Below are 27661 nucleotides of genomic sequence, written 5' to 3'. Positions count from 1 at the left end.
ATAATTTTGAATTTTAATTTTCCTCGTTGTCATTTTCTGCGTCCATCATTATTATTCTAGCACTGTATTATCGTTAGTCATCATAATCTTCCTTCACCTCAGCTTTAGCAGCTGCCATCAGCCGCACCGCTCCTGTCCGAGTTTGCTTTAGAAAGTGAAATCTTATTGGCTGGCGGTGCAGCGCTACGGCGTCAGGTGATTCAGTGCCAGCCACTACTCTCGCTATTCCTCGGAGTGGATAAATAACTCGCTGGTCTCTCAACCCGGATGCTGAGCCAAAACTATTGATGATTTTGCCCAGTGAGCAGCGCTGTGGGCAGAGCAAGGGGGCGGAAATATTCCAGTACCCTTGAAGCGGACAGCTGCCACCGGATCTACACTCTGCTGACCACCGGGCTCCGCATCCGAGCCGGGACGGCAGGTGGATCATAATTCATACCAAACACAGGGGAGGGTGTGATCGCCACACTGAAGGCAAACACGTCTCCTGCTCCTGCAAGATCGTGACCACTTGCACGCCACTGAGGAGGTAGTGAAAGGGTGAGAAAGAGAGTGGAAGAAAGAGAAAGGGGGGGAGGAGAGAGGAGCATCACTACAGAGAGAGAGATGGCGGAGTGCGGGCGAAAGGCGCTGTCTCTCCTGGAAGCGGCCCGCTCCCGGTACGAGAGCCTGCAGATATCCGACGACGTGTTCGGCGAGTCCGGGGACGACAGCAGCGACAATCCCTTCTACAGCACCTCCGGAGACTCCGACTCTGATAACTACATAGCCGAGGTAGGTGAGGAGGATCAGCAGCAGCAGCAGCAACAGACACCGCAGCAGCACCACCACCACCATCACCACCAGAAACGAGGCGATAAGGAGAGTGGACACAGCGGGGGGACAGGAGGTGGCAGCGCAGCAGGACCTCCCGGCTCCCTATCCCGTAGTCAGGCAGAGGAGGAGGGCTGGACGGAGACTCTGCAGGATGTCACGGTCCCGCCGTACAATGATACATACGGTGAGGCACGATGGATGGGCTAATTTTTGCACTGGTGGGGAGCAAATGCTCACGGCTGTGTAGTGATTGGATAGACACAGACAGGAGTGCCGTCCGTGTTCACATTTTTCAGGTCAGGCAGGCCATTTCTGTTTGTCACAACAGCCACAAAGCAACTACTGCTTTTTTTTTTTTTTTTAAACAACTGAATACTGCTCTCGTTTTTATCTCTCTCCCTCTCTCTGTGTATGTGTGCGCTTCTTGCTTGTGTGTAGTGACACATGCATCGTTAATTGCTTTATTAAGTTAATGGCAAAGGCTTAACCTTTGATGCATCACCCCTTGGTGCTGTTGTAGACATGCTGTCTTATGTGTATGTGCTCATGTTTCAGAGCTGTTTCGTTTAGAGAAACGGCATGAAGCCTCTCCTGGCTCCATGCACATGTATTATGTGCAAATTTTAGAATAAAATAAATAAATAAATGGCACATTTTGTTGCATATAAACTCAATGTGCATAACAAGAAATATCTATGCACTTTGTAGAGCCACAACTTAACCTAGCATGCATGCCTTCTGATGCTATGTAGGTGTGTGCATTCATGCAGAACTAACGCACAAATGCCAGCCTTTGTCCACTGGTACCAACAGCTTAAATGTGAGACACAAGCTCAGAGAATCCTGATTTATTCATTCGGTTATTTTCCTTTTTAACTGCACACTTCTGCAGGTCTGTTTGTGTGTGTGTGCGCAAAGGAGAGACATTTGTGTGCATGAATCGTGACAGTTAAACAGCAGTGTGTGCACCCACACTGCTCCTTCCTCTCTACCACACCATTAGACTGTCAGTCTTAAGAACAGTATTTATTTATTTAGTCCATTATAGATCAGAGAGTGGGGTTTGGGGTTTATAGTGCAGCTCTTTCAGTCAAGCTATGTTTGGATTGGTTCTCCTTGTCCATCTTTCCTGCCTCCGCTGAAGCCAAAACGATTTGTGAGAATGCCATCCTGTTTCCACCGTGACAGGATGCACTGTTGCAGACTTGGAGGGGAATCGGCATATGGCTGTAGTAGATACGGACCAAGCCCCAGTGTGCTGGCACACTACCTAGTAGGAACACACTTATTCAAATGAATAAAAAGCCCTGGCTGTAGATAACCTGCCAAGATGCCACTGCAAAGTAAGTGAACAGCACTCGCTGTTTGCAAAGAATTGTTCCCAAGCTGTTCCAGTGCAGCAAACACCGAAATGTACTACATGATCATTAAAAAAAAAAACCCACATATGAACAAATGAGATAAAGCTTTTAAATGTTGTTTTGGAGCTATTTGGTTCAAGAAACAGCCTGTTCCAATAAACAGAAAACTAAAAAAAAAGACACATACTAAATAACATTTATTTCTGGATTTTTTTTTTTTTTTTTTTTTTTTTTCAGATCCAGCTAACTTTAGTAATCCTGCTCTGGGATAATCTGAGCCTGGATATAAAGTGGTGTCTGTTTTAAGCACCCAAAATAGTCTGAACCAAGCTGCACTGAGCTGGGGTACCATAAGAGGTTCTTGCTGTGCCACAAATGTTAGAGGATGTTCAGTACTTCTACATCCTGGAGTGTCTGACTCTATTTAGCTGTTGTGACTTTGTTGACTTAAGCTAGGGTGGCAGCAGGTGTGTTTGTATGGTCTGGTCTGATTTGTTAAAAATGCAGTCAGTGTCTGTTTGCACAAGCCACTGCAACTCTAGGCCTGCCATCCTGTATCAGGGTAGGTATGATTAAAAGCGTGGATGTAGTACTGCCAGAGCACATAATCACACTTCAGACCTCAAGTAGCCAAGACCTTACTCTGACTTAATCAGCCCGAACAGATAAGAATGACTCCATCCTGAGCAGCATGTCTGCATAAATGTGCGTCTCCGCAGATTTTAATGGCACGAATGACGTTTCGGCAAAGTCGGTCAGTGCCCGTCTGTCTGCCTGCCCATTTCTATGTCAGTCAGTGCGTGCTGACACAGGATGTTCATATGTAATATGCTGTCTTCAAATGAGTTTGTGATGGTTGCCCCTGCAGTGCGAGGCGGGTGGCAAATGACTAGACCAAAGATTATGAACTGTAGCTCTTAGATTATATAAGCACTTTATCATGATGTCGAAGGGAATTAAAGAACTATTTATTGCTTCAGTTTGCTGAAGCTGACTGAAAGATTACTGCTCCTGTCCATATGTCAGTTCATCTGCCTGACTGTGTATTGCTACCTTGTCTGCATGAGATCTCTCAGCCATTAAAAACACTTAGACAAAGATGCATTTTATTATATTTATACATAATATTCTCTATCAATCACATAAAGGTAGAACGCTGAAGTAATTGGACTAAACAACACAAATGAAAACGTTTTTGCTTAAAGACAGTAGATATTGTTTTATTTGTAAGTCCAAAAAAAATGTAATCAATAGTCGCGGTGGTGAGAAATTGCACTTAGGTGCTGTCTCTTTAATTTCCACTAAAAACTGAACTCGGAACACATTTAGTCTATGTAAGGGTTGATGCACTTCAAATACACAGTAATCTCTCCTTCTAAATCCATGGCTATAAAAGCTCTATGAGACAGATGTTTGTCCTGGGACAATGGAAATGCCACAACAGCTGATAATCGCGAGGGATTATACCTGTCTGTGTGTGCACTGTAGGTGGATTTTTCTTTTGAGCAATGTGGGAAATCGATATTTATAGGACTGCCACATAGACTAGCATCAGCTGAAAGAAGAGTTATGTAAATGATTAATCCTGTTTCATCTGATTGATGCGGGCTGGACTGACGATGAGCTGGCAGGGCTACTCAAAGAGGAAGGTTGTGTTTGCTCAGCAGCAGCAGATGAGACAATTCTATTATCCAGGAAAATGACGAGTCCTTCCTCACGCTGTATTCGTACCTCCCTTCTGAGATGAGTCGTGTTAAATCATTTTGCCTCAGTAGATCTTCAGTCTGAACGTCTGATGTTTTTATTCAGGGGTGGACTGGAAGTCATGTTGAATATTACCTTCAGCTTTCAAGTCTAATTGGATGTGAATGAGTTGATCTTTGAGCTGTGCCCTGGCTATTTCTGTGTCTTGTCTGCAAGCATCAACTGAGTGGGAGTGCTTGTATCCCACTCTGTCTTTTCTACACTTCATGTCTTGTCCTCCTGCACACTTTTAACAGTGTACTATATAGGTTGAAGTCGTGTGTGTTATCGTTAAATCCGCAAAGAAAAGAGCCTTCATTATTTTAGTTGCAGCCAGCTACACAGGGCCTGAGAAGGGAGAGTAAAAGCCTTTTTTTTTTTTTATGTTGTTCTGAGATAATGAGATTGTGCTGTTCAATCGAGCCAAAAGATGTTCTGCTCAAAGTCCAAATTACCTCTCATGGATCCAACAACCTGAGAGTGAACCAAAGCCAGTTAACTGCACTGAGTATTGACTGTGTGGCTCCAAAGCTACATCCAAAGGCAGACGGACGGAGAGCTTTTTAAATGGGAGATAAATGTTATCTCGTCCTTAACCAGCGAGGGAGAATAATTAGGTCAGGCAGAAAAGTCCCGACTACGCTTCACTGTTGCTGCCATTAGCACATTTTAGAAAACAGCTCTGATTCTTTGTTGATTAATTTTAGTTAAATTACCTATTTATCCATTGCCTTTAGCTAGTTTTGCTGCTAATTCATTAATTATGCCATTTCAAACATTTATACCGCAGCTGATGAACCTTTTTTTTTCATATTTGAGCATTTATCTATTGCTTTTAACAATTCTTTGATGTTAATGTTTGTAAATACAGTTATTTTAATTGTGTCAGGGCTTCTTTACTTTAAGCCAACAATTTAAGTTTTCGTTCAGTACTTTAAAGGATGGATCAGTCCCATCTCCATATTTTACAGTTTAACCGCGTCCTTATTTATCTTATGTTGGGCTAACTCTCTTCAGATTGGCAGCACCTGACAAACAGAAGGTTTGAACAGCATGTGTCTAGAGCTGTGGGTTGTGAACACCATATTAAGAGTATTCCCTGTATTTGACAATGTCTAAAAGTAGCGGGAAAAAACGACTCAAACAGTGTTGTCATTTGAAATTTTGGCCACGTGAGTGTTATTTTGAATGTTTATTCTTTAAGCTGTTAGCCACAGTCACACATAGGCCACAGTCTGGCATAGAGACCAGTTGGCGACTTCTTAGCAACCACCGCTTCCTAGGGAAAATTGTGCATGCCTCAACCAGTTAGTGAGTGGTTGCTGGCAGTGACTAGGTGAAACTGATCTAAAAGGGCTATACGGTGCTGCACAGACAAGTTTCTTGTGAGCGGTTTGATCATCAGCACAATTAGCATGGTTCATGTCACTGTCACTTCACAGCCACCTGTTCTCTCTGCCTATGTGACCAAGGCCTACACTTTTAGACATCTCTTTAAGTTGTTCTTATGCTGCAGTTTCCAAAAAGAAGCTTCTTGCTTGATAACATAGACTTTCAATAGATTTAAGTAGTACATTATAAGGACTAAACACTGTACACTGATCACACAAACTTTACAACCACACACAGATGAAGTGAAGCTTCTGTGTTATTCCACAGGTTTAGATACATTCAAATTTCATTAATAAAAAGGCAAATCATTCTGTATAAACAAAACCATCAGTCAAATTAATTGAAATAGTGCAGATGTTTTTTAATGGCTCATGGCTCGCAAACATTAAAGCGTGATTTTGACTTATTGCCTGCCGTAACACAAAAGCAACAAGACACTGAAGCCTTCCGCAAGCATAGAAATGCCACACTTTGACTGGCACCACAGTGTGGTGGCTGTCAGGTCATGTAAACTTTCTAACTGCTGCCCTGGGCTTATGACATTCATACCCAAAAGCTGCTGATGCACGAAGTGTACTGCGTTCCTCTGATCTGTCAATCTGTCAATCCTTTCCGTGTCCGGGCCGGGTGAGGTTTTTTGCTACAATGTAACACCTAAAATTAATTGATGCTTTACGTTACTGTTCTCAAGATTCTTTTGAGATGTCACTGGAGTTTATATAAGCAAGAATGAGCCTGTGTGCATCCCACACAGCTTTGAAGATGACAGCTCAACAAAATGATATTGTATTGTGTCAAAAAAAACCCTTCTACTCAGCAAAGTCAATCAAATTGAAGGCTTCGTACCAAAGTTAAAAAGCTGGGCGTAAGTGACAGTGCTGTGTGCGACTTATCCCATGTGCGATTCTCTGTCTGTCAATCAGCATAATTTTTTTTGTCATAACATTTCACTTTTGTCCTTTTTCCCAACACAGGACCTGCTCAAAAGATGCCGGCCACCGCTACAGCCTTGGACTTTTTCCAGCTCTTTGTCCCGGACAACTGCATCCAAAACATGGTCACTCAGACTAACATGTATGCCAAGAAGTTTCAGGAGCGGTTCGGCTCAGACGAAGGCTGGCATCCCGTCACGGCCCAGGAAATGAAAGCGTTCCTGGGCTTTGTCACCTCCACCAGTGTGCACCGCTGTGAGTCAGTGCTCAGCATCTGGAGCTCGGGCTTTTTCAGCAACCAAAGCATCGCCTTGAAGATGAGTCAGTCGCGTTTTGAGAAGATCCTCAAGTACTTCCACATTGTGGCTTTCCGGCCATCACAAGGAAGCAACCAGGGCCTTTACAAGATCCAGCCCTTCCTGGACTCGCTGCAGCAGTCCTTCAGCTGCACTTTCAGACCATCACAAACACAGGTGTGTGCGTTGCGACAGGTGGCGTTTTCTTCAAGCCTCTCTTGATATTTTTAGATGCTTTCTTTCAGCTGGCAACAGATTCTTCTTGCCTTTAGGAGCACCACATTTTAACAGCACAGCTACATTTTATTATGCCTCATGAATTGCGTAGTATAAAAAGAAACGACCAAAGTTCCAGAAGTCATTTACAGGTGATGATGTTGAGGAAATCACTTTTTAGTCATCCACATCCAAAGTTTTGCTGTGTCAGCATGTTTATGTGTTCCAGTGCAATATTAACTTTCTGACCTGGAGCCATAACACATTTACACAGATGCAGAATGAGAAGGAAGAGGACAGTAATCAGTAGGTGGGGTATGAGTTGCATGTAGGTGTAGTTGCAAGGGGTATGCCAAGAGATTGTCTTATACATAGTTGTAATTTAATTAGTTTATCTCTTCTCTGACAAAATCATTTGAGCTATTTAGTTTTAGATGTAAAGCAAAAGAGAAATTTGTTGAATGACTGTTTTCAATTCAATTTGTATTTATACAGCACCAAATCACAAGGCCAGCCATATAGCTGAGAAAGCTATATGCAGTGCTGCAGTTTCACTGGAGGATATGTTTAAATATGGTAAATGGACTGGTTCTTATGTAGCACTTTTCTACTCTCACTGAGCACTGAAAGCGCTTTATACAACTCGTGCATTCACACAAGCACTTTATCTAAGGCTTTTTTTAGTGCTTCTATCTAACATTCACTCGCATTCACACTCCGATGTGCATCGGCGAGTAAATTTTTTAACAATGCTTCAAGTATTGCAAACCAGCTCATAGCTCCAGCAATGAGTCTCTGTTTGAAAAGCCGGGGCGCACTCTGTTTTACACAGGCTTCCCCTGCAGAGGAATCTTAACTTGTGTATCCTATCCACATTTATGTAACTAGGCCAGTGGAGCGCCAGCCTTGTTTCTCTATTTTGGGTGGGCTGGACTTTTTTTCAACTTTCCTACTTTACTTTCTTCTCTGGATGAATTCATCACTCTGCATCACTGGAGATTTAAAAGTACCCCAAATAACCAGCCTGCCTAAAATCAGACTGATCTTTCACCACTGTGCCCTTTTTAACTTAATTTTTTTTGTATTATTTTGACATGACAGCAAAAAGAGGAAGCTTTTGAATCAGTTTTCTCTTTAGGTGTGTTCTTCTTGAGCAAAAAGGCACAACAGAATTTACCACGACCTTGTTTACGTAAATCTGATGAAAATGTAACATTAAAAATGTGTCTGATTGCTCCCAGAGTTCAAGCAAAAAACAAAGATCTTACATAAGATGCAGTTTACTCTTAAAGTATTTGTTAGTAGAGGATACGGCATTGCATACAGTTCCTATAAGGGCTTTTCTTTCTTTCATAATTATAGCTAAAATATTGCAACTTAATATTCTCAGTCTTTTGCGCAGGACACTGGGGTTGCTTTCAAAAATAAGTGAACAAGTTGATTTATTTGCTGTTGTCTTTCTACTGTATGAGTGCTACAACATCATCTTCATTATGAAAGATGATGCCAGTTCTGTGATGGGAGCATTTGGGAACACAGGCACTTAAAAGCAATGCCCTCCTCATATATCATCCACATCTAATTCATCTGTGCAAATAGTTTAAATATCAATATTTTACTCTTTATTTCATTGCAGCATAGTCACTGGTTGGGTGAAGTGTGTTAACTTAAATCTAAAAATGACAAAACTGAGCCAGTGAGGTCAGCAAGTGAGTGTCGTTGGCAGTGACGGGGTTTATGTGAATCTAGGCCAGTTTGTTTTATCAGTTCATTTTCTGTATTTTCTGCTCCTGATAGTCTCTCAGAGTGGACTAGAAAATACAGACAGTCTGAAACTGTAGCTCCACTGGCAAGGAAAAAGCAATCTTCTCAATAAATGACTGCCTTCTGAGAAAGAGGGAAAGAAACAAGTGTAGTTGTTGAACTCTGAATGGCAGATAATAATGGTTTTAAATGGGATGTATTTAAGTATTTGATTTTTTTAGTCATGTTGCTGCTAGCCTGGTAGCTCGATCCTTTCAGTTCAGTTTTATTTCAGCAGTACCTTCAAGGGGCTGTATATTGCAAGGTAAAAACCCTACAAAATATTCAAGAGAAATTTCCAACAATCAGACGATCCCAGTGGGTGACAGTAGGAAGGAAGAACTCCCTTTTGACAGGAAGAGGCCTCAGCAGAACCAGGCTCTCAACCAGGGGTTAAGAAGACGCCTACAGATTGGCATTGGCAGCATTGGCAGCTGTCCACTTCCTGCTGTGACAAAACAAATTTCCCACGTTTGGGACTAATAAAGCTTATCTTATCTTATTGTTGCTGTTGTTGGGCTCCACGCAGTCCTTGAGCTGCCTCTCCAGTGAGTATGGAGTAAGGCCCTGAAGGTGACAGCTGTTGTGAACTGCTGCTGCATGAATAAAATTGAACTAGACTAAATTGAATATAGTGCAACTCCAACAGTGGGGAAACAGTCATTGTTCAGCTCTCCAGGAGAACAAATCAAGAGACCCATTTCAGAGGTCACTAATATACATGGGTAACAGCTAGGTGGTCAGCTCCCAGACAGGTAAATGTAGGAGTAGGGGGGGCTTAGCAATGCAATATTGAAAATAGACATAGTTTGCATCTAACAGTTAATCATGTAGAGAAGAATTATGGGGGAAAAAATGCGCTCTGTTTTTTTTTTCTCTAACAAACTCTAGCATGTTCCTCGAGATACTCCTAACAGTGATGCGTCACATATTCTATGTCCATTAGATCTGTGCTGGGGTTAGTTTTGCATTCGCTCAGATCATGTCTGGACTGCTTTATTGCTGCTGTATTGATTTGCAAGTGTAAAATAATTATTCAGAAAGCCATTAGAAGACATCCACTCGAAGACGGTGAACAAATGAATGGTTTTATTTTCTCAGACAAATGATTTACTTCAAACATTTTGAAATGTAATCACTTTGGTTTCAGCTGTAATAAGATGAGAGAAGACGTCACTGTGCAGCTGTGCCGCAGCTACAACATGAATTATTTCTTAGGCTGTTGTGGTCTGGGTGACATCATCCATCCGAAGTCTAGATGGCCTCATTTATTTTTAACTTTTATGACTCCGTGATTCCATATTTGACTGGAAAATGACTTGTTGCTAGAGCAGCACGGAAGTGCTGGTCGCCACTCGGTTAGTCAAATCATGATGGGCTGGGCGGGAAGAAGAGGCAGGGAAAACACCGGAGGAAGGGAGAGCCCTGAGAAATTTAAAATGCAAATATTTGCCGAGTATCAAAACCAATGTGTATCTTTGGATTTATGACTGTTGGCTTTTAAAATACTTTCTTTGTTTCTCGTTCACCATTTGGAAATTCCTCTTCAGTATCTGATATGACTCATTAGGAAAATAAGGGGGGGAGACTTGCACATTCATCCTAGTATTTAATGACTGTGGGCTTAGGGGAAATAATATAGAACATACAAATAAAAATCAGTTTGTAACAACTGTACATTTCATATCAAACCCAATTCTGACAGCTGTCCAGAATGCAAATATATTCAGCTTAGTGTCATAGAAAGCAAAGAAAATCAGTTTTAGTTAAAGAACTTATGAGTAATGAGTAATTTAACTCTTTTTTTTTGTGTGTGTGTGTGTGTGTGTGTTAAATTGATTGTCTTAAAGAATGAGAATCATAAAATCGTGTGTTTCTAAGGGCACCCTGAATTTTCTTCTTATACAAATGAACACCTTTTTTTTTCCTCTCTCTCTATTTTTGCCACTCTGAGAAAAAGTTAGTCACACCTTATTTATTTGGGGATTTTATTTTGTTTTTTATATATTTTTGTCTATTTTCATTTGAATGGAGAATCATCCATGCTAAAAAGAAAACTAAATATAAAAAGGCTTCCACTGTTTGGATGAATCCAGGCAGAGAAGGAAGTTATAATGCATAAATGTAAAAGGTATGGACAACGTGAAGATGAAACATCAAAATGAAGTGAAAGTGACAAGGCAGAAGTTATTTTTCGGAGGGGTTTGCAAACAGAGCTGCACGAGTGAGAACATGTTTCTGCTGACAAAGTGTTTTTTGTTTTTTTACTATCACGCTCAAACACATACAGGACTTGCGAGAATCTTCAGTTGGCCGCCTTCTCTCTTTAAACTCTTGGTGTGGTATTAAATCATACACAATCTCATTCTTATCTCTCACACAGGAAGCCTCACAAGGGAAAACTAGTTATGTTCATTAGCACCTTTTTGCTTTTGATGAGGCTATGCAATGTATGTATGTAAAAATTCACTTAGACCCATGTTTCAGGTTCTTCATGAGCCCTTGATAGATGAGGACCCAGTGTTCATCGCCACTTGTACAGAAAGAGAGCTGAGGAAGAGAAAGAAGAGGAAGTTCAGCCTCTGGGTCCGACAGTGCACCTCCACCGGTTTTATCTGTCAGGTATCTGCACACAATACTCGATGTGTTTGTATGTGATTTGGAGACACGGAGGTGGGAAACTTTCTTCAGAATCACAATTGTTTCAGGTGTGATTTGAGAGTGAAAAATTACATTAGAGGAGATGAAAAAGAAATGATTGCAGATTTCAAATCTTATTCTTTGAATGTTGCATCATTTAGCATTCAATCTATTACTTTTCACAGAAAATTATTATATATTTTTTTTATACTGGTAAATTTATGTGCAACAAACTGCACGGTTTGAGTTTAAAATGGATCACATGAAAAGCCTTCTGGGTAAAAAATATTGTCTTTTGATGTTGGTTTTGAGTGGAAGCGCTACTAGCTCAAGCAGGCACATCTCAGGCAGGCAGAGCTGCTCTGACTAACAACCTTGTCCTTACTGCAACCTTCCACTCCTACGCCGGTTGGTTATGTAATACACCCATTTAACTGAGACCCTGCATGGAAGGACTAACAGACCTGTCCAACTCTGAGCATTACAGAGCTCATTATACAGTGGGAAAACAAATTCAAATTCAAATTTTATTTGTCACACACACACACACAACCATACACAGTATGACATGGGGGGAAACAAGAGAGAACATGCCCCAAAAGATTTTGTTCGTGCAGTGTTTTTTTGCTAAACTTGATGCACTTTTTATGCATCAGCCTTCCTCAGTGTTAATCATAGTGTGCATGTTGTGCAGGTCACCCACATTCAGCCACCCACACACATGCAAGCTCACGCAAGCAAACACACAAACATTTGCATTGGTATACTTGACAGGAGACCATGTTTTTAATACCAGTGATACCCAGCTACAGTTTATTAGTTAAAGGCTTCTGCTCCCTCAGTGGAGATGAATGGAATTTCACTTGTGCTCACAGCAATGAAAAATGACATTAGAAATTCAACATCAACACATATTTCCAGAAAGACTGCCCTACTTACTCAGACATATCACTTCTGTTAGAGGAAGAGTTTTATAGGGTGAAACTTGTTTGTTTGTTTGTTTTTTCGTTTATTTGGTCAACAATCACCACAGCTATGTCATCAAGTAAATAGGAACCCCAACCGTTACCTTAACCTAAATCTTATTCTGACCACCAACAATGAAGGCTGAGAACTCGTTTTTAAAGTCTTCTGGGTTTTAAAGTAAAAATAAAAGAGATCAAACACAAATGCAGTATGTATTTTATTTTCCCTTAAACAAGAAAGTCTTGTTCCTGCTCAATTTAGAGGTCGCCACAGCGGGTCATCTACCCCTTATACCCAACATCCTTCTCTTTCACACCGTCCTCTGTATTTCCTCCTTCACTACATCCATGATTTTTTTCTTTGGTCTTCCTCTTTTCTTCCTGCCTGACAGCTCCATATTCAATATCCCCTGTCCAGTATATCTGTTATCCCTCCTCTTCATATGTTCAAACCATCTCAGCCTTGCCTCTCTAACTTCGTCTCCAAGCTCCTCGATGCTCTGATATACATACACTGAACAAAAATATAAACGCAACACTTTTGTTTTTGCTCCCATTCCCCATGGGATGGACGTAGAGACCTAAAATTCATTCCAGATACACAATATAACCATCCCTCCCAAACAGTGGTCACAAATCAGTCCAAATGTGTGGTAATGGGCACATCTGCTATATTGAGATAATCCATCCCACCTCACAGGTGTGCCACATCAGGATGCTGATCTGACATCATGAGTAGTGCACAGGTGTACCTCAGACTGCCCACAACAAAAGGCCACCCTGGAATGTGCAGTTTTTTGCGCTATTGGGGGTCTGGGGACCCAGAACCGGTCAGTATCTGGTGTGACCACCATTTGCCTCATGCAGTGCAACACATCGTCGCATGGAGTCTATCAGATTGTCAATTGTGGCCTGTGGAATGTTGGTCCACTCCACTTCAATGGCTGTGCGAGGTTGTTGGATATTCATGGGAACTGGTACACGCTGTCGTATACGCCGGTCAAGCACATCCCGAACATGCTCAATGGGTGACATGTCCGGTGAGTATGCTGGCCATGCAAGAACTGGGACATTCTCAGCTGCCATCTGCCCTGAACAATGTGAACCATGATTCATCCGTGAAGCGCACACCTCTCCAACGTGCCAGACGCCATCGAATGTGAGCATTTGCCCACACAAGTCTGTTACGGCGATGAGCTGGAGTCAGGTCAAGACCCCGATGAGGACGACGGGCATGCAGTTGAGCGTCCCTGAGACGGTTTCTGACAGTTTGTGCAGAAATTGTTTGGTTGTGCAAACCAATTGTTCCAGCAGCTGTCTGGGTGGCTGGTCTCAGACGATCTTGGAGGTGAACCTGCTGGATGTGGAGGTCCTGGGCTGGTGTGGTTACACGAGGTCTGCGGTTGTGAGGCCGGTTGGATGTGCTGCCATATTCTCTGAAACGCCTGTGGAGATGGCTTATGGTTGAGAAATGAACATTCAATGCACGGGCGACAGATCTGGTTGACATTCCTGCTGTCAGCATGCCAATTGCACGCTCCCTCATTGCTTGTGGCATCTGTGGCATTTTGCTGTGAGCCAAAACTGCACATTCCAGGGTGGCCTTTTGTTGTGGGCAGTCTGAGGTACACCTGTGCACTACTCATGATGTCAGATCAGCATCCTGATGTGGCACACCTGTGAGGTGGGATGGATTATCTCAATATAGCAGATGTGCCCACTACCACACATTTGGACTGATTTGTGACCACTGTCTGGGAGGGATGGTTATATTGTGTATCTGGAATGAATTTTAGGTCTCTACGTCCATCCCATAGGGAATGGGAGCAAAAACAAAAGTGTTGCGTTTATATTTTTGTTCAGTGTATATTATGGTCACTTAGAATTAAATGAGCACCTGCAACTCTGGCATCTCCGGTTCAGTTCTTTGTCTCTTTGTCAGCATCCTTTTGTCTCTAAACCATGAATCATAGCAAATGTCACTGCCGTCCTGTAAACCTTTCACACTTGGTGTCACAAATCACTCCTGACACCCAAAATTCAAATTCCTTATCCACACTAATGCGTTTTTGTTCAAAAATGCATCGTTTTCTCTCCGTTTTGGCTTCCCGTCCACACTGAAACTACGTTTTTCCCGAAGGAAAACGCATCATTCTCAAAACGCTCTCGAAAATGCATACATTTGATTTTCGAGACTTTCGAAAACGAAGACGCATGTTAGTCATGTGATGCAGTCATGTGACCAATTAAACAAAGATAGCGGAGGGCATTATACAGCAGTTTTGTTTGCCCTGTTAAAGATTAATATCAGTTTGTACATGCTCCAGATAGCTTTTCTTCAAATTCTTTAACTCTCACTCGCTTTTGCAACTTTGTACTTTTGTGTTACTCGCAACAACAACTCCACCTCATTGTTAGTCCATTTAAAAAAACTCTGTGCTTTTCCTCGACATTTTGCAGCGACGTTTCAAAGAGCCGGAAAGTAAATAAACGGCAGACAGAAATGAAGCAGGCCGAATCTTCTTGCATTTCACGCATGCGCAGGACTGGAACCTTAAGCGTTTTCGGCTGTTTCAGGCGCAACTGTGAAAACGACTGAAAACGCCAGTGTGGACACGGAGCGTTTTCAGACGAAAACGCCGTTTTCAAATCTACCTGGGCTGGTGTGGACGTAGCCTAAGTTTGAGAACCTCAATCACTTGATTTTGTTAGAGAAAAAATGCTGCAATGGAAAAAATCGACAAAATATCAGAACAACTTTCAAGGGCTGGATGTTCATGAGTACAGCTGTTTAAGGAGAGAAAAGCAAGATGATTAAAGAATGTAAACACATGATCTGGAGTAGGATCAAACGACCTATTGAATAAAACTCAGTTGCATAATTCACACTTTCAATAGAGGGGAAAAATATACAGAAGCAGAGAGAACAACATAAAGACTCTTTAGAGAGACAAGACAAGATTGGACCAATACTTGTGCAACTTCAGAAACAGAATGCACAGAGATTAGCAGTAGAGCATGCCAACATTTTTCTGCTCATGCACAAATTGACCCAGACTTTTTGGACAGTTGGGTTGTAAGAACAAGAAGACAATAATACAACTTTGAGAGTCAGATACTTTTTATGATGAGATCAACATTTGGCATACAACTGTGTACACTAAAGGGTAAGTGTTTCCTTCTTTAGCCTGGAAGTAGGCCAGAATAGCATTAGTGGAGTGAGGAGTATCCTACACAGAATGTTAATTTCCCTTCTTTTTTTTTTCTTTTTCATTTAGTTAAATTGCTTTACATAAAATAAAATAATCAAACCATTCATTATTTTTCTTGTAATCTGACCGTTTAAAACAAGTTGTGTGCAAGAAGCATCGCAGAGCCTGTCATTTAAAGCCGTATTCCATTATCCCATCCATTTAACAAATAAGCATTAGCATTCACGGTGACTGCAGGCGTTTGGCAGTCACTCAGTGTTCACCAATCCTCTGTACACTGACGTGTGTCTCCATTGAATTCTGTGTCTAAATGAATTGCGTCGAGGGAGAGGGGGGGAAAAAAAATCAAAGAAATAAAATGAGTTAATGGAGCGAATCAATGAGATTCCATTAGCCAGTGTACCACACAGGGATCCACAAAACACACACACACAAACGCATGGACAGGCCACTTAGTTTAATAGCTATGGGTCTTGCGTAGATGCCGGCTAATCAGGCTAATGCCAATCAGCTCCCAAACGATAGTAGAAAGTTCAAAAGGCACACAGAGCCATCTATGGGTGTACATTTCTGTTTGTTCAGTCTTGATAATAGCTTTCTTTGGGCCCTAAGGACTGCATCATGTTCCGGGAATCATATCTACAAATGCTTCATGTATGTTAAACTAGGAGGCAAAGCTCAGCTTGCATTGATCTATAGTTTGTACAAAAGTCTTGAGCCGCCCCTCGTTTCATGGCTTGAAGTGGCTTGAAGTGGGTGATCATGAAAATAAATCCAGAAACTGAGATATTTAAGGAAATTTTGATCCACAAAAATAAAATTTTTCTGCCAATCATTTTATGGTTCAGGCTTTAAAGGGGTAATTCTCATCTTGGAAAAACAAGCCTCCTCAAATCTCCACTGTAGAGTCAGGTGTGACAGTAGCTTGACTCACAGATCAAACCAGCTACGTTTGGTTTGAAATTTCACAGAATATCCTAAGAAGCACCAAAATATTATTTCATGCCACTGGCATTACCTTTAGTGTTGTACTTATACCCCTGATATTTCATGCTGGAGTCTCCATCTTAATGTAACCCGATGTTTTATGAGTCCAAATACATTTTTTTTCAGTTCCACAGTATTTTCTCCCTCAGGATACACTTTAATTCAAAGTCTCTACTGCAATTTTGTAAATTGAACATTACAGTTTCTCTAGGGTTTAGACAGCAGCCTCTGCAAGCTAGAAAAGTAAAAATGTTTGCATCCACACGTCCTGACTTGATCCCCCCCCTCTTCTGCAGATCGCAGTCCATCTGAAAGATGGCCAGGGTACAGATGGTCTGGCCACCTTGAAGAACAAACCTCAGCTCCACAGCCTTGTGGCTAAGCAGCTCTGCCAGAACATTTCCGGAAAAAACGCCATCATCTTCACTGGGCCATCCATCACGAGCCTCAGCCTCTTCACAGAATTCAGCAAACAAGGTATGCAAAGAAGTTTCTGCAGCAGATTATGTCTGCTGCTTGTTCTTTGCTTGGTCTTGTTCTTTTCCCTTCCCTAATTGTTACTTTGTTGTGCACTTTGTAATCTATCTCCATCTCTCCATACCTCCCCTTTTTGCACTTTAAAAAAATGTGGTTATTCATTTTTAATGATGGTGTGATTATACCATCCCCAGGCGAAACAGCACGCACAGGACAGCAGTATTCTCTATTCTATTCTAAGATAAAACTACAAAGCCAGACAGTATGCATGTCGAATAATTTATTTTTTCATCTCTTATCCGTATACTGAGGGTGAACTTGCTAAATTACACAGATGCCTTTGTTACTCTCCCAACAGTGCTTTCACCAAACTTGTCAGTCCCCCAAATTATCTATTTTTTTAAAGCTAACTAGCATTTAAGCTAACTAATCTGAGTTAAAGGAACTTTGAGTGTGGAACATTATAAGGCAATTGCATCGTCTCCAAATAGCCAATCTGTCTGAGAGTGTCTGCAATTTCACTCAGTCAGATTGATTAATGTTTGCAAATAATTGCCATCTATTTTATAAAAGCAGGCAACACATTGCAGTCAATCAGAGTCACAAAGAAGAATCCACGCACACCCTCGTCATCCTGTTGGGCAGGTGCTGAGTCAAAAAAAATGTGAGAGAAGAAGAAATAACAGTTCACACACTGAACTCCAGATTCCTTATTTATTGCATCTAGTGACGTTGGTCATCAGACCATCATCTGATTAAGAGCAGGTGTGCTCGAAACATCACTAGATGTCAACTCAAATAGTTGCTGGTTGTATTTGCTAGATAAAAACAAGTTTGGTGAGCGACTTTGCAGTTCAATTGCTGTCTAGCAGCAACTGCGTCCAGCCAGGTTCGGCCTGGACTTTGAATGTAAGCAACTAATGAGTTTGTGTGAATTTCTGTGTAGGTAGATATGCAACATATTTGTGATTTTTGGCAATTTGACACAGTTGATCCCTGTATTATCATAAAAAGATTGCATGTATTTGCCAACTTGATGCAGTTCTGTCACAAACCAATAGCAGACTGAAGCAGACACAGCAAAGTCTCTTTGAAAGTGGCAAATGACTACGAGTGGCCAAGTTTGATAGTACCAGTCTCCAACTGGTTTTCCTAATGTGAGTGTAGCATTAAAAAATTGAACGAATTGTCATGACTGTTAGGATGGATGTGTTTTTTACTAGTGCTCGACATCGATCCTTACAGGTTTGCAATTCACTGCAAAAGATTGTTTATTGCCTTTTGACTTACATAGTAAATCATGAAAGATTAAGCGTTTTGCCTTGTTGGAGCTTGAAAAATCAATAGACAGGTAAAGTAGACACTTTACCGGACACTTCATTCAAACACCTGACAATGAAAATCTGAATCAAAAGTGTTTGAGTCACTCTCAGTATGTTTTATTCATAATCTGTGGCGGGAGTCATAAAACCGATGCTTTTGTTTCGGAGATATTGGGATTTAAATGTTTTAATGCTGTCAATCCAGCTGTGATACTCTGATATTTGTGCTCATTATACATTTTTATTTTAATATGAAAATATACATTTACTTTGTTTGCTTCTTTTACATTAATACTGAAAGTGGGATAATGTGAACATGCTATAAAAGCTAAACACAATCAATGCAAGCAGAGAATAAACATTCAGCTCAACAGCTCCTCTGATAAGTTTTCATTTTTACATTTTTTTTTTTTTTTGTTGTATTTTTGCTGAAGAATAATTGGCAATTTTAAACTCAACCAAGCGGAGCTTCATTATGTCAAGAAATTGAAGCCTGCAGATATAATCATCATTTTCTTTTTCTAATTAGTTGAATCAGCCCAAAAAAGCCCAGTTCTGAGCCTGTGAATGCATCGTCTGACATCTTTCCTTCAAATTTATCTTGCTGGATTAATTAGCTGAGGTAATTACTCCATATTACTCCGCAGTACTTACTGTGGACATGCGTGCATGTACTACACAGATAGAAATCAGTTTGCAAATGGAGACCAAATCAGCGGCAGTCAGCCAGATGATTGTTTTGTGTCTGCTGGATGGAAGAAAAAAAAGAGAAAGTTTCAGGAAAGAAAGGGATACACAAAAATCACTGCAACTAACAATCACTCCTGACTTTAATTGTTGACTCATTTTTTCCCTTAAAGAATCACTCAATAATTTAGTGTAGTGTATAAAATGACTAATGCCCATAGCAATTTCCCAAAAGCCCTAGCTGACAGATTTGATTAGTCCAATCAAGACTGCAAAAAAGCATTCATTTCACACAACAGAAGTCTTTTGAGAAACTGTCTATTAGTACAATTCTCTGCTCAGAAGCCAGTTTGTCGGATAATTGTGTCCAAAATGCATCAAAAGGCAAGAATATCACAAGCACAATGAAGACGTCCAGTAAAAATAAATTGAGGCAGCACGAAGCAGATAGCTGCCAGCTGTGCCTGCAGCAACATGTCATCCCAAGGTGGTTTGCCCTTAATTATGAGTCATTTTAAGCCTTAGTACAATATATACGAGTGGGTTATACAAAAATTCACCTCCAGACGTTGGCTATGAATGGGGGAAATTATCCATAGAGAATGTAAAGATGTTTATTTCTACTGCAACATTGTCCATTTTATCATGACAGTATATTCTCCTTGTCGAAAACCAAAAAGAGCCTACAAACTGAAAGTTCTCCAGGAGTCAGAAAGCAGGTGGAACTGCCATTAGAGACCTTTGCAGTTTGGAAAACAACCCTTCCTCAAATAACCATGGAAACGGCTCAAAAGTGGAGAAATGATGACTGCAAAATTCCCTAAGCTGTTTTGCGGAAAGCTCTGGCACCTGTATCGCCGGAGATAACCTTAGAGCAACCCTAATTTACAGATTCTTAGTAATCAAATGTCCAGGAAAGGACAGTTTCAAAGACTTTGCATACTTATTGTGGAAGGATGATCGCACCTACACCTTTAAGACCACCCATGAGTACTATTTCCAGATGGTTGGACAGATGGGGGGGTCACTGGTATGAAATGGTGTGATTATCTTTGTCAGGTGTAAACAGGACTGTTGCCTGGAGCACATCTGCTTCAACCCTGAAGAATGGGAGAACATAAAATCCAAACTTGACTCTTTTTCTTTTTTTATGCATGTCCTCCCTGCCTTGTACAGCCCAGTTATAGGAAAAAGACAATGAATCATATCTACTGCATTTTCAAATTAAAATGTATTTGTTTTTTGCAGCACAGTTCTGCAAATGTTTCTGGGTTAACGCCTCGTTAATAGTTGATGACGTGGTTTTACCCTCAAGTGGCCATTTTAGGAACTGCAGTTTTTGCTATTTGCCACGATCATCCTAATTGTCTCTCTGTCCCTCTCCAGATATCTATTGCTGTGGTTTGCTTAGCACCAGGAAGAGCGACTGTACAGGCTTACCGCAAAGCATGCTGGTCTGTGGCTCCACGCCTGCTCAGCGTGGCCAGTCTCGCATAATGATGAAAGGCAGCATGTCGCTGATCAGCTGGTACAACAAAGGACACTTCAGGTTCCTTGCCAATGCCTATTCCCCAACAAAAAAAGGTAAGAAGATCATTTCCCAAAGCATTTCCCCACTACAGGAAACTTCGTTTTTCCTGGAATTAAATAAAAGGAGCTTACTATTAGAAATTATTAATATTTCAGTGCACAAAATCCATTAATTTTAGTAGAAAAACACAAAAGCAAAGACTTTCGGTTGTCGTTATTAAGAATTAGGAGTTTTTTGGGGGAAACTTTGGCTAACTGTACTGTCATTTGTGGATGCAAGTCACCATCTAGAGAAACTGGCACATCATTAAGCATTTATGTCACAGAGAATCAGTGCGAGCTTCTAATCCGTGGTAATCCATTTCCAGGAGGCGCCAAAAATCATGATATTCCCTTCCTCTTATAGAATAATCCACTCTTCATTATCCAGTTTTGTTAGGTTTTAACTCTAAATGAAGGTTGCAGTCTGCGTTTGTGCTCTTTGAGTGAAGAGTGCTGCAGTGAAGCAGGAAAAGTTAGGCTGTTATCATCCGGCATTGATTTTCCTTTCCCCTCTGCGTGTATATGTGTGTGACTGTTTTTCACTTTGTGCTTGTAGTACTTAATTGATGGAGTTTACTTTTGTACTGCCAATAATTATACGGTAATTAGTTTAAATGGGTCTAGTTTTTGCCTCTCACTGTGTTTGCGTCAGGGCTGATCATTAAGAGGAAAAGTGGGGAGATCCCGTGTCCTTTGGCTGTTGAGGCCTTTGCGGCACACCTCAGCTACATCTGCAAATACGACGACAAGTATAGCAAGTATGTGCACCGTTTTACACAACATTACTTGTTACCAAGAATATTTTACACCACAATGGATTTTAAATCAAACAATCAAGATGTTTTCAAACTTTCAACTTTAATTCAGGGGCTTTGACTAAAGTGTTACATTAGATTTGGGGGTTTTACACACATTTTTATACGTAGTGCTCGATTTTCCGAGGCTCAAAGTAATTAAACAGACCGAAATTATTTCAAATGTGGTGATTGTTTTGATTATTTGGATAAAAATCCTCTGTAGTCAATGACTGCCTGACGTCTACATCCCATGGAGATCATCAAATGCTGAGTTTCTTGCCATGAGATGCTCTGCCAGGCTTTAACTGCAGCCACCTTCAGGTCTTTCTACCTTCACTTTTGAATTTAATAAGTAAAAAGCGTGCTCTATTGGATTGAGATCAGGTAGCTGACTTGGCCATTGAAGAATATCCTTCTTCTCTGCTTTGCGCTTGCAGTATGCTCTGGGCCATTATTCCTTTTCACTGTGAAGCACTGTCCGATCAATTTTTCACCATTTGTCTGAATTTGAATCTGATCTCATCTCACTAGTGACCTGGTTTCACTGGCAGCCATACATGACCCTACTTCCACTATATTTGACAGATGATGTTGGATCATGAACTGTTCTGTCTTGCTCAATACTTTTCTCTTGGTTTAATTTGTCCAAATATATTTTTTCAGAGCTTTGCAAACTTTTTTTAGATGTTTTCCTGTATAGTCTTATTTGGCCTTCTTGTTCTTGATTGTAACCAGTGGTTTGCACCTTGTTGTGAACACTGTATTTTCATTCATTAAGTTATCTGTTGATTGTAGACTTTTACAACGATACATCCACCTTCTCAAGAGTGTTCTTGACTTGGTTAGATGTTGTGAAGTTGTTGTTTTTTTTTTCCACTACAGAAATAATTCTATGATTGTGTCCTTTTTTAGTTTTCTTCTGTGGTCTTTTTTGGGTGTTACTGAGCCATCCAGGTCATTTCTTCTTTTTAAACCTGCTGATTTGGCCCTTGTTTGCACTGAAATTGCTTTGGATCTCATATTTAAAAAAGAAAACAACGCGCAAGTTCAACACTTGGAATAAACGTGTTCACCCGTTCATAAAACTATATCCATCAATTGTCCAATTAATTTTAAGCCTCTAAAAAAATGGAGGACTATGTATGACTGTAAAAAAAGTTAACATTAATTAATTAAAGCTAAAAGTCTGCACTTCGATCACATCTTGATTGTTTGATTTAAAAACCCAGAGACAAAATTGAAAAATCTGTTGGGCCTATATGTTTTTGGACAATAACTATAGATAGTCAAATGAAATCATATTATTTACATCTTTGCAAAGAGATTCAGCAGTAACCGGCTCATTTCTCCACACAGGTACTTCATCTTCCACAAGCCTAACAAGACATGGCAGCAGGTGTTCTGGTTGAGCATCAGTATTGCCATCAACAACGCGTACATCCTATACAAGATGTCTGACGCCTACACAGTCAAACGCTACAGTCGAGCGCAGTTTGGAGAGAGACTGGTCAGAGAGCTGCTTGATCTAGACGACTGCTCCCCCACACAGTGAGGAAGAGAAGGAGGAGGTTGATGAAGACAGAAGGAGCTCACAACAAAAACACTTAACACAACCCCCCCCCCCCCCCCCCCCCCCCCCTCCACACACACACACACACACACACACACACACACACACACACACACATTCACGCTCAACCTTACAGACTTTGCACTCTGTGTCTATGTGATAATACTGAAGCAGTGCCAAGCCTATTTCTCTCTTCCTATAGTGGTTTTTGTGGCTCTGTAAATATTCATTAACACACAACTGCATATTACACAATAATCGTGAGCCATGAGACTCGACTGCAATCATTAACCCCGCAGATTTACTAAGGATTTGTCAACAGGAGCTTTTTCACAAGCAGAGCTGAATGATGGAACAGGAAAAGCAAGAAGATTTCACTCCTAAATGATGTCAGCTTCAAGTTTTAACGAGTTAAATTATTTATACAAGCCTGAATGAAACTTCTGCACAAAGTGTCCAAACCCCATAACCGTCAGGCTGAAAGGCTACATGTAGCTCAATATTTACACTCTGCAAAAACACCTGTAACAAAGTCTTAGTAAACCAGGAATAAGGTGTGTTCACACGCTGCATGCGTTAAGAATCTTGATTGTGATGTTTACTTGTTCGGTGTGAAAATGATTTCTGCTCCAGGTGAGTTTTGAAAATTTGTACGTGTGTATTTAGTAAGTGGAAACTGCCGTTTGTGTGTGCGACATTGAGCCAGAGGATGTAAATGTATGGCTTTTGTGACCCAGATGTGTTGTGTTGCTGCATATTGTACCTATGAGAGAAAGTCAGTCGCTATAAAGCCACACCCAGCAGTGTGCCACAGCTCCACAGCCTCCCAGAAAAGACCAAAAAGAGTCTTTAAAAAGTTCCTTCTTCCAGTTTTTTTTTAATTGTAATAAGTAATATGAAATAAACAGCAATAAAGTTAAAGCTAGGAAAACATTCCTAGGTTTTGTTTTGTTTATCAAAGAGTTTGCTTCTTGAACTCAGGTTAGCTGTGTGTGTAGGTGTTGATTTTATTTGACCACAGAAATTAACAACTCCACAACTGTTACTAAATATTACCCAATCTTGATTGGTACACATATATGTGACTTTTTCTGTAGGATTGAAAGGCCTATACAAAGGAAGCAATTAATAGACTAGTTAATAAACAGGCATTCAGGGTCTTTAACAACAACTCTAACAACAAATGCTGTCACATCTGCGTCCCGTTTTTGTACCAAGAACACTTTTTTTGGCAGGAAACTCGTCATAATCATGTGATTCATTACACTTTAGTGTACTTAGCTTTGCAAGGAAGAACATGTTCAAATCTCCTCGATTAAATGAGCCAGTGTTGCTAGGCAATGAGTATAATCTTGGCCAATGGACAGGGATTTGGGTAATATTCCTTGGCAGCGTTTAGGTCCAGAAAGTAAAAACTAAATCACTGGTGGCTTATAAAACGTCTTAACAAAACAAATGTTTGAACAAATTATATATTATTATATTTTCTCAGTTGTTTTTGGCACATTTCACCAAACATTATTTCTCAGCACATTTTTGAAAAATGCACGTCCCAAAATTTTACTCGGTCAGTGAATAACTCTCTGTCCTCACAAATCACACAACGGTAAACCGAGCTGCTGAAAACGAATTTTTCATCAGAATGACCGACTAGACGTGTGTTCCTAATCTTTGTCATTTCCAAAATGTTTTTCCCAACTTTACATAGCACAATACAGACCAAAAAAATGTCTCCCTTTGCAGGTTTTGCCTGTTTCTAACAACCTGCTGTCACACTGTAGCTCTATGAATGTGTTTTATAGCACTCTTACACCTGAATTACACCTTTTATGCTAACCTGATCGTGTATCCCATCGGTTGATCTGAGAGGAATGTGTTAAACCAAACACCATGAAGCTTCTTACTTTGGAGCGGAAAACTAAATATAAAGAAAGCTGACCTGCCTCGAACAAAAAGACACATACAGTTAATAACTGTTAAAAATTCGAGACAATAGTGATTAGTCATCAGGCTAAATGTGCTAAATGATTTGCAGTACAACATCCCACGCTAAAGAGTTTAGACACGACAGAAAGAAACTTTCTTAAAGCCCCTGAAAACTTTGTTTCAAAGTTGATTTCATGTTGTTTCAATATGTTCAACTGTCAATCAGTAAATGAGCCAAAAACACCCCCCCAGGCTATAACACTGCTGTCTGTAGCTTTAACAAGGACAAGGTCAACACTTTATTGTTGTGCTGAACCGTGTCATGAAGACTGTAAGTGAAAGGTGTCGGTGCGTGCTTGCCCCATCAGCATGGTTCAAAGTGTGTATTCATATACTGGTATGATGACAGTCTTTATGCTGGTAAAGCAGAGTTGCTGAGCGAATTGGTCCCACCCCCGTCACACTCTTGCACTTTGAGGAGAGCTATAAAGTCAGCAACACACATATTAAATAATAATTTTATTTTGATTTCAAATTGAAAAAATAAACGACTCTCTGCTCTCACAGATGAATTTTGTAAATATTAGTAGATACATGAAATAGATTGTATTAAAAGAAAATACACCAATGATATATGAATGAAATTTAATGACTGTAACCAAAACAGAGAATTCTACTTCCACTGTAGATTTAGAGAAAGTGCAGTACTGTACGTCTGTGTATATTTTGTTTACAAATTACTGTGAGTGTATGTCCATAATCACACTCTTACTGACACTCGAGATTGTGATTTCTTATTAATCTTTTTCACTAATCCAAAGCATTGTTGTCGCCGTTACTCTTGCCTGTGTGTGTGTGTGTGAGAAAAAGCCACTGAATGTTGTAGCATTGTTCACCCCGAAGTAACACTCTGAATCTTAGCCGGCTCTTCTATCGTGTCAAATGTTTGTCAACTCCTCCTTCGATTACAATATTTGATATCCACAGATTTGTTGCGTAGTTTGCCATTCACTTGAAGTGTATCATAATGTCGACGTGAAATACAGACGTAGACATTTTAGAAGCCGTCTGCCACCGTGCTGCATTCACTGGCAACACTCTCCGAGCTGAAACAATGAAAGTAAATTGGACCATTAGATGGATTTTGTTTTAATAACACAAATTGTGCATTCTGCATCATTTACACAGGAAATGCAAAGCAACTCTTGCTACTGATGAGCACTTGTGTTTCATAGAGGGTTTTTTTCTATTATGCAAGGGTAAGGACAGATTTTTTCACTTTAACTCTGTAGGGAATGAAGAATTAATTTCTATACAGATGAATTAAAAATCTCCGTTTCCATTTTATGCACATTTTAAAAATGATAAGATTCAATCATTTGAGGTTTGACTGGAGCTCTTAATTGTGTCAGCCTGCTCCTATTTAAATAATCAATTACTGCAGAGATGTTAATGCTAAAAAGTCCAGCTCTCTATCATTATCCCTGTGCAGTAACTATCTAAGTGATTGTTATGGGTCACTGTGTATCAACACTACATCTATTAGTGTGAGTTTCTGAACACGTTTCAAGGCCATTAATAGATGGACAATAGACTTTTTTCTAATATATTCGACTTATCCAGTTCACGGTTGTAGCGTGGAGTCTGTCTCAGATGTCAGAGGGTAAAAAGGAGGTATATCCTGGGCAGGTTACCAGTCTATTGCAAGGGGTTAATTTTATCTGTTAATAAATAATAATAAAACATCCCAGTCACTGTCGATAGATTGCTATTTTGGAGAAAAAAGTATGGCTAAGCCCCTTAAAGCCGGAAATCTTGACATCTGATTGGCATTTAAAGCCTTAAAAAACTATAAACTACAAACATGTGAGTGTTTTGTGTCTTTTTACTTTTGAATTAAGTCTGATATCTTCCATTAATGCTCATACATCTAGACATAATATGTAGACGTGAGAAAACAAGATGTTAATGATAAAGAAGGGAATTCTGTGGAGCCATTAGGTCAGAAATATTTGACTTTCATTTGAATTCGTCAGGAAGAAAAAATGTTGCCCAAACGTTAACTGCATGTAAATTATTACAAAAAGATAACGTGAAATTAGTCAGACTCATTTCATGTGTGTTTGTGCGTTATGTACCGGTTTATCATCTCCACACAGTGTCTCACAGATGTCTGTCGCTATCTGTGAGACGGATGTAATACTGAAGCATTTTGATGAGCGATAGCTTTGGACATGTTAAAGATTTCAAGTGACTGACCTCAGGGCTTCATGACTAATTGCTGTACTATATATTCACTCACACAAATAGCATATATACCCTTATCAGGTGCTTTCAAACCACTGTAGATTTATTGCTCTAATCAGGAGCTTTTTTGCAAGAGTTGTACCGCTATTATTTCCAGATAAAATGTCAGAAATAACAATATTACTAAACACCAAAATGTGGTAAAAATGTTCCGCTTCCCATGATTCTGGATTGAAATGGTGGCTGCAGGATGTGGCATAAGCGATTACTGTGGGCTAAGTGTTATCTAGCTTCACAGAAGTGCCAGAAGGATGTGTGTATGTGCATGTAATGTTAAAGCTGGCTGTGTTTGAAAAAAAAAAGTAATAACCGGTGTATGCTGGACCAAATAACTTTCTAAAATGTGTGTGGTGATGAGCTGTACAACGTTGTCGTGTAAATGTGTTTTCATTAAAACACCACTCATAAGTGCCACATTAAAGAGTTGGAGAGACTTATTATTCGTCAGGTAACTGTAAATCACAAGGAATGCTGAGACTTTGTGTCAAATGTGCGTCAGAGCCTGACTTGTATCTCATTTTTCCACAAAGTTTCACTTGGATCTAATGCAATCCATTTATAAAGAAATTTCAAATCAGAAGTCATTCTCACTGCGCTTAATGCAATTCTCAAATCAGTAACGCATTATCCTTTCTCATTG

General features: G+C 40.3%; 1 protein-coding gene across 1 annotated transcript; it reads left to right on the top strand.

Annotated features, from left to right (window-relative positions):
* Positions 1-210: 210 nt before the first annotated feature.
* On the top strand, positions 211-27486 carry pgbd5 (piggyBac transposable element derived 5). The gene is made up of 7 exons (XM_004551499.3): positions 211-1000; positions 6287-6717; positions 11047-11181; positions 16660-16840; positions 20236-20433; positions 21074-21179; positions 22575-27486. The coding sequence occupies exons 1-7, from the start codon at positions 607-609 to the stop codon at positions 22768-22770; spliced, it is 1641 nt and encodes a 546-aa protein (XP_004551556.1). The 5' UTR covers positions 211-606; the 3' UTR covers positions 22771-27486.
* The last annotated feature ends 175 nt before the right edge of the window (positions 27487-27661 follow it).

This window comes from Maylandia zebra, linkage group LG13 (assembly GCF_041146795.1).
Source record: "Maylandia zebra isolate NMK-2024a linkage group LG13, Mzebra_GT3a, whole genome shotgun sequence".
NCBI lineage: Eukaryota > Metazoa > Chordata > Actinopteri > Cichliformes > Cichlidae > Maylandia > Maylandia zebra.
The sequence above is the reverse complement of the archived record's forward strand: the minus strand, read 5'-3'. Positions and strand labels throughout refer to the sequence as shown.